This window comes from Pararge aegeria, chromosome 2 (assembly GCF_905163445.1).
Source record: "Pararge aegeria chromosome 2, ilParAegt1.1, whole genome shotgun sequence".
Classification (NCBI taxonomy): domain Eukaryota; kingdom Metazoa; phylum Arthropoda; class Insecta; order Lepidoptera; family Nymphalidae; genus Pararge; species Pararge aegeria.
The window spans coordinates 19,579,115-19,591,503 of NC_053181.1; the positions used below are offsets into that span (position 1 = coordinate 19,579,115).

General features: G+C 35.6%; 1 protein-coding gene across 1 annotated transcript in view; it reads right to left on the reverse strand.

Annotated features, from left to right (window-relative positions):
* Positions 1 to 12,389, reverse strand: part of LOC120629463 (neuronal acetylcholine receptor subunit alpha-7) — a 74,969-nt gene that overhangs the window by 30,717 nt on the left and 31,863 nt on the right. The window contains exon 4 of the mRNA XM_039898407.1: positions 60 to 104. Within this exon, the coding sequence (XP_039754341.1) occupies positions 60 to 104 (45 nt within the window). The remainder of the gene's footprint in view (positions 1 to 59; positions 105 to 12,389) is intronic.

Consider the following 12,389-nt stretch of genomic DNA (forward strand, 5'->3'; position numbering starts at 1 on the left):
TCAAGATGATTGCAAGGGCGGGTACAGCGAAGGCGCCGGGCCCGGCTCCTACCACTTACCAAGTTAAGCCAGACGTTCGTGGTCAGGATTTGATTTTTCTCGTCCTTATTTTGTAAAATGAACGCACGGTGACGCAAGAAAGGAACGAAAAAATCATTATGAACATTCAGAATTCCATTTCTACAACTTCTACGTAGAGCGTCTTATGCCGTTATACTTGGAACATACTCGACGTTTTAAGACAGGCAATGTCGAATGTGGATACAATATTTCACATTCGAGCATTCCTTTGCTATAATGCTAACTATGCTAAGTTGTAGTGGACGCAGAGGCTTACTACCACAGCTTAAAGAGGTGTCATTATAAAATTACGGTTTTATATGACATACCTTAAGGTGCCTAAAATAAGGATTATAATTCTAAAACAAGAGCGTCAATATTATTGAAATAATACTGTTTTAGTGATGGTAGTAAAACCTCTGTCAACTCCATACATTATGTTGGGTATATGACAACTATCGCTGAGCAAATATACGTTATGTATGAAGACATTGGCAATTTATTGTTAATATATGTGTTTTACGTGCTTTTGTCTAAAAACACTTGGCCGTATTTGGAAAAATAAATATTCTGTACTGTGCTTAACTGCGTCTGAACCTATGCGTTGCATTTGACCTTGTATCCTCAAGCATATATTTGCATGGGGTTCATTCTCTGGATATTCCGCGCGTATAGTACTATAAATAGTATTTTCCTGGCAACTTAATTATAATTTATTTGAAATTTTAAAAGAAGTTCACTATGAAATTATTGTTATTGTCGTAAAAAATATTTTACTTAATATTAAAATTCGTTCGTACATACGTAAAATGGAAGCATTCTATATCATAACAAAATTTCGCCATCCAATCTTAGATGAATTCTGCTACAGTTAATATTTTTATCTTAATTTTATTAGACCCACTGCCCATTCATTTCTTATAATACTATAGGTTACTTACCTAGTCCATGAGCACGCTGTTTGTGCTTGTTACATTAATTTTAGTATTTTCTCAATCATTTTCATCTCAACATTAGTAACATGTTAATTTTTTTTATACTAAATTGTGTGTATTTGCCACAGTATAATCTGTTCATTCACCTCTTTCGATTATTTGCTATGTTGGCTGTATTCGTAAACTTTAACAACTTATTATAACTTCACAATACTTAATACATTAACGTTAATGTATTAAGTTAATTTATTGTTGTTGTTGTATTGCGCTGTTATACTTTGTGCTTTTGTTTATTAATAAAGTTATTTTACTATCGCGAGTTTATAAAGCGATATACCAATAAAATTGCCGACGCCAAAAGTTATGTGACACGCATCATTGCAAACTCTTTTACGATCAAGTAGGCTTGAATAAATGGAAATATATAATTGCAGTAGAAAGTAAAAAAAAAAAAAACTTGCCACCTAGATTAAACGTTATGTACCTACCCAGCATGTCTTCGTTTTTGACTCACTTTTATCACATTTTAACTTAGTATCCAGTCCTTTCACTCGCTTATCCTCTTTCACATAATCGGTCTATCTCCGGTCAGTTGGACGGATACTCATGCTACCTTTCATTTTCACATTTACCTAAACCCTACATAAATCATAACTTGCAGTTAAAACCCACAATTGGCTGGCTTCATTTAACTCAATGTTTTGGAATGAAGTTTCTAAACGGGCTTACGGTAAGAGAGACACCTATTTTATCTATAATGTTCGCAAAGGCGGGTGAAGTCTACCAATAGGCAGTTGGTCAGCGCCGATTGGCACAGTGGGCAGCGACCTTACTTCCTGAGTAAAACGCTGTGGGTTCGAGTCCCATAACTGGAAGTGACCATAATTTTGTTTAGTGTCTGGGTGTTTATCTGTATATTATTGAAAAAAATATTCCATCTGTCATCTTAGTACCCATAAGCTTTAGGGCTAGATGGCGATGTGTGTAACGGCGTAGTATATTTATATATTATTAAAGTGTACTACTGCCAAAACCCTGTTTATTTTAGAGGAGTCCCGTGCCCTGTCCTGGGCTGAAACTAGGTTGATAATGTTTTGTGTGTGACATCAATATCCTTGAAATTGATTGGTTTTTTATTTTAGCCAAAAATCAAAATGATTGGCTGCTTAGTTAAGGCGTAAAGGACAACTTTTGCATTTTAAATAATAGTAATAATAACAAACTAACAGATGGGGACTATAGTAATTTTTAAAACGACCAGCTTTGCAGTTTAAACTTCTGCTAATGTTTAAAAAAGTACTACAGCCGGTGTGCGGTTTGAATTGATTCAATCCGGGCGCAATTCGTTACGCCACGCGCAACTGTCAGCACTATTATGTTCCATTCAAACGAAACCGCATAAAAGCTGTTGCGATTCTATGTACACTGTTATTATATCGGTGGAAAATAAAAATAAAATAAAATGTACCTATTGTTAATTCTTACTCTTCGAAAAAGTTTTGGATACAGCTATTCGTTACTTAATCTAGTAGTTTTTTTTTACTGTAAACCACTCTATGAACAATATTTTGACAAAAATAAGAATAATTACAAACTAATATCAATATGTAAAATACTAGCTGTTGCCCGCGACTTCGTCTGCGTTTGATTTTGTTTTTAAAGTATTCAGTATCGCTAAGCCTTAAATGATTATAGTAGTATGTGACTGTCAATTAATTATAGACAAATAATTTGCAATAAAATAAAATTGCGACTATAATTAAAGATCTAAGCTATCCTATCTCTTAAGTTGGACCAGACTGCTCACGGTGTGCCCATTTAATTCAAAATCGGTTAAGTAGTTTAGGAGTCCATCGCGGACAAACATCGTGACAGGAGATTTATATATATTAAGATAAGCTGTCTAACTGATCACTTATGGGCATGGTAGGTACCCAAAATGCTGACAGCTAGATTTGGCCTTTGGGCTAAATAAGCGCCAGCTCTTGGGTCACCTGACGACAAGACCAATTTTTGGGGCACGATGTTAATAAAATGAAGCCCACAGTCTCAAACGCAAATCCGCAGCCGCAAAATCGTAGTCATTATAAATATTTGCGCAGTATTGCATTTGTAATTTAAATATATAGCCTTAACCTTTTCTACTATTAAAGATATGTACATTGTACATACTAAGCAGTGAGATATTAATTTAACTGGTGATCATGTCGACGCGACTGTACTTTGGGTAGAAGATACTTTTCGGAAGTAGGTACATGAGATAAAAAGTTTATTTATAATATTATCATTGACATAGTTTATGACTAAAATCACCAAATTTATGTCATACCACAAATATTTTTATTTTAACGTTCGTTTTTCATGTAGGAAAGTGAATGTTTTTCTGTCAAGTAGTCAACGATATAATTCTATCAAAGTGACTGAAACGATTAATTAGTAAAAGAAAAAAAACATTTAAAAGCGTTCTTTATCCTAACACATTCACTTTTAATACAATTATTATTCTGATAGTTCTCTATTCGCCTTAATCAAAACTTAAGGTACGAGCTTTCCAAACATATGCAAGGTCTGTGAAGAAGCCTTTACATATTAGCTGGATGTTGTTAAACTCTTAACCATAAGCTTCCATATAGCCATTTAGTAGGTAGTTGCTAGGTAGTTGCACGATCAATGCAACTGGACTAAGTCCCGTCGTGACCAAGATCCATGCAACTGGGTCGAAATATCGACAAATCCAAAAATATTTTCGTGGTATGTACCCGTTGAACTATATTTAAGAAATGTTTTTATAAGCTCACTAATGTAATAAAAGAGATAGAGTAATAAGCTGAACATGGATCTTGTGAAATATAAAATTGTTCAAGAAGCTCTTAATACTACGCCCCGACTGAATAGTGCAGCAGACAATAAGGGAATGCCACGCATCGAGTTATTGCCCGAGTCAAAGGGACGTTCAAAGGACGGATTAGTGTTGTATCTATTCAGAGATTACTTTTATGTTAGTGCTAGCCAGCTTCACACGAATGGAAAATAGATTTCCAATAAATGCCGAGAAGGGTGGCATTTTCTTAGAATTTAATATGTAAGCTCGTTTACTTGTATATGCAGCAACATGTTTCTGAATAAATTTTCTTACGCTTTATTGCTTATTTAATTTTGTGTTGTCATATTTTTAGCCGATTTACGTAAGTTACGTGTAAGTTTCTTGTAGGGAGCTCAGAAATCCATGGTCCCAGGCCGCTTATTTCCAACGGCTCCCAGCGACTCGTTTGATGTGGTCTGTCCACTGTCGCTGGGGGCCGACAAACGCTGTGTTGGACCGTTCCAGCACTTTGGGACCCAACATGAATCGGTTCTCCGAGTTATGTGCCCCACCCATTTCTTCTACGGATCTCCCCATTTCTGATTTGATCATGTAGAGATACTCCTAACAGAGGTCTCTCCATTGCCCGTTGAGTGACTCCGAGCCTTCTTATGAGGCCCTTATTAAGCGACCACTGTTACTTCAGGCACTGAGGGATTTTACAAGAAAAGATTTCGCGAAGCTTCCCGAACGCTGCCCATCCGAGTTGGATCCGGCAGCTCACCTGTTTTTCGAAATAGGACCTACCTATCTTGATCGTGTTTATATACTGAGATTATTTTTATGTAAGCATTCCTAAGGTCAGCAGTCAGTTTTTAAACTTCTTGTCCATTGCTAAACGAAATATTTCTCTGATCGTCTTGATTCCGATCAACTTTCATGAAACTTGTAATTTGTAACTTTTTAGCGATTCTCTTTTTACTGCAGTCTTCTTCATCATAGGGCCTTCATTTTAGCAGCCCGTGCCTATCGTGTTGCAGTACCAGATCTTACACTGCTTGGTGGTTCTAACCAATTCGGTTCTCTTCTGTATTCTGACAAGGACTTCTGTACTAGGTAACTTAATCATCCAGCTTGTGCTGATTTTGATTTACAGGTCTAAAAGAATGCCAACCTTTTCACAATGTCATTGTTCAATGTATTTCAAGACCTGTGTGTTTAGATAAGAGACTTGCGTACAACATCAACATGACCACTAGATCAACCCGAATTTATAATCTAATCAAAATCGTCGGATGGAAGATTAATTTTAGTAGCCCCTTTCCCACTCTACATTATTGATGAGGATGGATCTACTAACTTAATTATTTCAGCTGAATATTTTGGATGAGATTCGGTAATTACTTTGAGCGCAAAGCTACTGATAGAATTGATCGTTCAATATATACGTCATCGAAAAATTATGTCATAAACTTAATGAAATAGAGATATTTAAATTTACATGAAAGCATATCTTAATTAGTTAAAGCCCAGTGGGTAGGACTTCGAATCCACTTTCGTGGGACCGAGTTCGAATCCCGGCACGCACTTTTTACTTTTCTAAGTTATGTGCGTTATAAAAATATCACTTGCTTCAATGGCGAAGGAAAATATCGTGAGGAAACCTGCATGCCTGAGAGTTCTCCATAAGGTTCTCAAAGGCGTGTGAAGTCCACCAAACCGCACTGGGCCAGCGTGGGGGACTACGGCCTTAACCCCTTTCCATTGTACGAGTACTCGTATCCTGTAGTGGGCCGGTAATGGGTTGATATGATGATCTTATAATTTATGTGATACTGTGACTGTAGTAATATAATTTATGTGATACTGTGACTGTAGTAGTAATTTTAACATCGGTAAAAAAAACTTATAATGCAAACAACTGGCCTTCAAAAGCAACTAATGCTCACAATAAATTCATTTAAACGTTAACCTTATGTTGTCTCGTATAAGGCGACTAAGGCGACTAAGAATATAACGAACAGCGTCAACTACCATATTTTACTACTACCACGATCTTCTACTTCGATCACAAACCCGTCTGTCCAGCGTGGTGATCATGGGCGCCCTCCCGTTGGGAGAGGCCTTTTGTCCCTTTGGTCCCTATGGTCCCTTTGGTCCCTACTGAAAATCAGCGTTGCAGTATTCCTTGGAATTTACTGCCATGGTGCTGCGGCACAGAGCTGAGTAGGTGACCCGTTGACCACAACGAAGCAACATACGGCTAAATTATTATATATTTTTTTCTTTTTTTTTTTGTTCCCTTGTTGTAGTATGTTGTAATTTATTTATTGTGGTTAATACATATTTATTATTATTATTATTATTTTCTGTCATTTATTGATTTTAATTTTTTTTTTTTTCAAATTCTTTACTCTGAGTGAGTACAAAAGATCCTGGAGGGTCGAAGTGCAGTGCAGAATCGGGCCTCATTACAAGTCCAGCAGTGGACTGTTATACAGGCTATTCATTGAACGTATAGGAAATTGTTTATAAAGTGTACAACCTACTGAGATAATGTTAAAATCAATAAAGTGACTTAGGTCTTTTTATGGGAATAAATATCTTTAAACCTAGAACCTATAAAGCTAAATAGTACAGTTTTCTGGTAGACTTCACGAGCCTTTGTGAACATTATGAAGAACTGTCAAACATGCAGGTTTCCTCACTATGCTTTCCTTAACCGTTAAAGCAAGTGATATTTCAATAGTTCAAATTAAAAACGCACGTAACTCCGAAGAATCAAAGACATCGAACTCGGAGCCTTAGTAGATGACGCTGCCTCTAAGCTATCACCGCCATAAACCTTAATACAAACTTATGAATTCAACTCAGCTGCCACAGTACTTTAGTTCGTTTTCAATTCTACAATTTTATCTCCATTCCAGTCGAGTTCCGGAACAAAAGATGTTTTTTCATAGGAACGCCTCGGGTCCTGTTTGTTCGAAACTTCTTTAATGTTTCAGTGTAAGTTTGTCAGGTCGCTTTAACTGCGCGGGTAATAGAGGTGCTAAGAATAGCTAACAAAAAAGGAAAGAGAGATACGTATCGAAATAAAGAATGTCTGTTTCCGGTCGTGACTTTTTTTTATTTACTTTAATTTAGCCTTTGACTTGACAATGTCATCTTGTGGTTTCTTAGATAATGAAGTCTAAGATGGTAGCGGGCTAACCTGTTAGAAAATATGGTAGTCATACCCTTAATCGGTTTCTACGCGACATTGCATCGGAACACTAAATCGCTTAGCGGCACGTCTTTGTTAGACTAGCCACGGCCAAACCAGACTAGAGAAAATTCAAAAAATATAAATTCACAAATGGCCCTGCCGGGGTTTTTTATCGCAAACGCGATAACGTTTAACAAATCAATAATTAATATGGTTATAGAAATAAAAATTTATGTACTTTTCTTATTCTCTTGCATTTTCTACTGTATGACATTCCTACTCGACTATTATTATTTTTGCGATCGTTGTGATCCACCTGTAATCAAATAACAAATAGTCACTAACTCATTTGTTTTATCTTTCCTTTGAGTTATATTTCAGTAAAAGTGAAAATGGAATAATAGTATATTTAAAATCAATAAATGCGAAAGTGTGTTTGTTTGTTTTCCTTCATGGCCTAACTAAAAAGCCCAACCAAGTAGAATTTCGGCATAGAGTTATTTAAAAGGGCGGAAAGTTTCATAGGCTGATTCTTATCCCGGGAACAAAAACGGTTCCCAAGGGATTTAAAAAAAAAACACCTTTAACGGCCTAACTAAGCAACCAATCAAGAAGGATTTTGACATGTAGTTATTTAAAAGGGCGGAAAGTTACATAGACCGACTTTTATCCCAGGCAAAAAATCTGTTTCCACCGGATTCGAAAAAAGAACGTAATAAGCGCAACAACAGCTAGCGGATGATTAAGTTTTTTTTTGAAACTACATGTTTAATTAATTGTAATTTAGTTTGAAAACTACATGTTTTTTAACGATTTAATGAAGGTTTTTCCGCGGCTTTAACTGAACGACAGCTCACTAAAAAGAAAGAGTCATATGTATCAACACTTATAATAGATGATAACAGTTCATTTATATCTTTCACTCGTGAACTCCCCGAGTCTATTGATCAATGTTTCAGTATAGTTTGTCGAGTCGCTTTAACTGCGGGGCTAAATGAATTTCGGATTCCATTTGCAGTCCAGTTGTTGATCCTGCTTTTGAGAGTTGCGCTTTTGTTGGCGGAAGGTTTTGTTAGTGCGCTGCTGGCATTTAATTTTGTGGGGCTTTGTTCACAACTCAGTTACAGGTGTTAACTTAAATCTTTCTGTTTAAGGTACGTTGTTATTAACATTTACAGTTGTAATATAACGATGACTACCATTCATTGGAGGCAAATAACAAACAAAAAAAGACAGTAAGAAAAATAAATGAATAGTTTGGTGTTTAAGATACATCCTATATAGAGTGTTAGAGGTGCGGTGCGGCGGCGATGTAACCAATACAATCTAACGTTTTTTGATCAGCTGCTTCCATATTTGTTATTGCAGAAATTAACGGCTATATTTTGTATCACTGCTGTAACCTTAACTTTTTTGAATATTGCTTATTGCGTGTATCGGATAGATTAAAGAGCTGTGGATATGAACACTAAAAAAATCATCCCCGCTATATTTTGCTGTGTATACTAACAATATAGCAGTTAGGTTCAATACAATTAATTTATAAACATAGAATTAGTATTCACTAGGATAATAAACGAAGACTTTATTCGATAACATGTTAGAAGACCTTCAGTTTATAGTATATTTAAAAGTTTAATCATATAATTTTATGAAGATACCTACATTAACGTGCTAAATTCGCACACATAACCGGATATCCTTTTTATAAACAAATGATCTACACTCCATTTTCTTACTTGTCTTATACTGTAAACAATCTTTCAATTACTTTTTTGTGTAAAGTATGTTTAAAAAAAAAGATTTTCTTTTTTCAGTGTGTTTTTATTAACAAGTAACGAAAAGATCGCCATACAATTTATACCTTACCACTAAACAGATCCTTAAGCAAAAAGTTAGGTATGGAGTTCGATTTCACTTTTATGGGGCCAAGTTCGACTCCCAGCAAGCATTTCTAACTTTTCTAAGTTATGTGCGTTTTAAGTAATTAAAATATCACTTGCTTTAACGATGAAAGAAAACATTGTGATGAAAGCAGCATGCCTGAGAGATCTACATTATGTTCTCAAAGGTGTGTGGTGTCCACCAATCCGCACTGGGCCAGCGTGGTGGACTACAGCCTTAAACCCTTCTCGTTGATAAGATGATGATGATGATGATGATTAAAAAGATCATAAAAAAGTATAAGCAAATATGTTTTACCACTTTCCAGGATTGTTATTAACACTAAGTAATGTGATTGATGTAGTACTAATGTAATGATTTGCCATATTTGGTGCTGGCAAGCTTTTATCTCGATTGCTTTCTGTTTCTACCTTTTCAGCGGCTGGACCGAATAGTAAACTGTTTCGTTTTTGAGTATTATTTACTCTGTGAGCTTTAAAAAATATTGTTTTTAAAGCTGTTTTAAAATGGAGTGTTATTAAATGGCATAAGGTTTAAAAGAAATGGTAAAAAATTCTTTAGCATTTTTAACTACTTCGGCAAAGTTTCTGATCTGTTTAAGAAACTGTTTCTGAACTGAAGGATAGATGCTAAAGTTGGTTTTTCTCCATGTTATACTATCTGTCCGCTTAGTGCATATCCGCTGTGTGCACGCTAATGCCTAAAACGCACATAACTCCAGATAAAGTTAGGTTATTGCCAGGTATTGAAGTAGATCCCCCCGAAAGAAAAGCCAAACTCTGAACTACTGAGCTATCGCTGCTTCTACTAGGCTATTTTACATTTGGCTTTTTTATTTGTAAGTAGATATTATAAATCACCATCATATCTCGACCAGCCCACTACAGGGTACGGGTCTCCTCCCACAATGAGAAGGGGTTAAGGCCTCAATCCACCACGCTGGCCAAGTGTAGATTGGTGGACTCCACATTATGTTCAACTCTCCAGCAACTCTCTGCAGGTTTCCTCACGATGATTTCCTTCACCGTCGAAACAAGAGATATTAATAATTATTTAATACTCACATAACTTATAAAAGTTAGAAGTGCGTGCTGGGATTCGAACTCAGCCCTTCCGAAAGTAAAGTGGGTAGGTTCACCCACTGCGCTATCACCACTTCATATAATAAATAACTCCATAGTAAATAAAATGTGTTGTTCAAGAGACCTTTACAGTCCTCTTAAACTTTGGATTTAATAATATTAACAATATTTGTGACTCAAATGATGACGAAACAAAAGATAAGATTATATTTTGTGTTTAAGGAAGCTTTGCTTCAGCAAAAATGCCATTCTTTTCATTACATTTAAAGTTATGAAGACGTTTATACCGTCTAAATAAAAGTTTAGCGTCTCTTGAAGTGTGTTATTTGTATTTTATTTGTTTGTTTGGATAATATAAAATATATTATCAAAACAAGTTACTAAATATATTATCAAAACAAGTTACTAAATAAATGTTTTCTGAAGATTCTTCATTTTAACCTAATAAATATAAATTATTTGTGCTACATTTTGCTTTACTTTAGCATGTTTTTGTACAGATCACGAGGCCTCTGGTTCAATTCCCAGGGCAGCCAACAATTACTAAGAATTGGTTTTTTAAACGCCCAACTATTATAAGTTTAACGCATGTTTCTGTCTGTTGTCTGTTTGCATTTTAGAACATTATGGAGACCTCTAAAGCATTCGGGTCACGATATTTTTCAACACTGTTAAAGCACGTGTCACAGTATATAGAATTAGTATTTATAAAGTGGGTAATAATTGTACTTTTGATAACTATATTATAATATATCCCGCATGTTTTATAAAATTATTACAACATCTTAAATTAAGCATCGCTTAAAGAATTATTACATATATATGTAATTGAGTATTATGTAAGTTTGTGATAGCATAAACATATATCATAAATGTCTATTCTAGTATGTATACAGTTATACCACTATTTTTGTACTTATTATGCTTATTTTATTTTAAGTTTATTTTATTTTTTGTAACATACTTTATGCACCACCCTAGCACTACTATTACGGTTTTCTTGTGTGTTACAATAATGTTTTTGTATTCTATTCTATTAAGTAGTTTTCAAGAAATAATTAAAATTATATTTGATTCCCAGCCAATATATTTTAGTTTTTTGTTATTAATACGAGTGATATTAAGTCGATACACTTCTGTCTTGTATAAGTAGACGATGTAGAGATACCTCAGAGATACCTCTTAGTCGATATCACACGCGATATATAATTGCTCAGATTAAAAAGTATACAACTCTGATGTGTTAGAGAGCGTGTCGGTGATAAAACTTGGCATTTATATTATTTTATACCACTTATTCAACGCCCATGAAACTAATAAGTTATTCAAAATTTTATCTTATTTATGAGACTTACATACATGAAGGATCATCCATTACCGGCCCATAAAGAGAATGGGTTAAGGCCGTAGTCCACCACGCTGGCCCAGTGCGGATTGATGGACTCCACACGCTTTGAGAACGTTATGGAGAACTCTCAGGCGTGCAGGTTTCCTCACGATGTTTTCCTTCACCGTTGAAACAAATGATATTTTAATGCCTTAAAACTCAGAAAAGTTAGAGGTGCGTGCTGGGAATTGAAGTTGGCCCCTTGAAAATTCCATTATCTCCTATAGTGAGAAGCGGTTAAGGCCATAGTCCACCTCACCGGCCCAGTCCGGATTGGTGGACATCACCACTTATGAAGAATATGTCAATTAGTTATAGCATCAGGCTTGAAACTTACAATCACGAAATCTGTGTTAACAAAAAGAGACAAACTCTAATAGCTCAACGTTGCCACGTATGACGCGAAAATAACTGGGCCAATTGGACGGAAATTTGGAATGCATAGCGAAATTGCAGTTCTCGATACAACGTTCATTATTCGTCGACACAATCACATATATAGGAATAATATATCTATATCCAGTATAGAGGAGTATCTACTACTAACTATTATAAATGCGAAAGCTTGTAAGGATGGATGGATGGATGTTTATTACACTTCCACGCTAACCTTTACTACCAAACCAATTTGACAGAATTTTGGAATGAAGATAGATTATACCCTGAATTAACAAATAGGCTGCTTTTTATCCCGGGAAAATGTACGGTTTCAATAGGATTCATGAGAAAACAAAAAACCGCGTACGCGTACTGGTGCTTCAATAATACCTTTTGTGGTTCTACATACCAAGTATTTTTTTCCACTACAAGTTGACCCTTAACTGCAATCTCATCTGGTGGTAAGAGATGAAGTTGTAGGTAAAGGGTATCGCAGTTAACGCATACCCCTAAGCGGTTTCAACGCGACATCGTACCGGACCGCTTAATAACTAAGCGGTACGTCTTTGTCGGTAGAGTGGTAACTAGCCACGGCCGTCAAACCAGACCAGACCGGATAAAATTCAGAAATTAT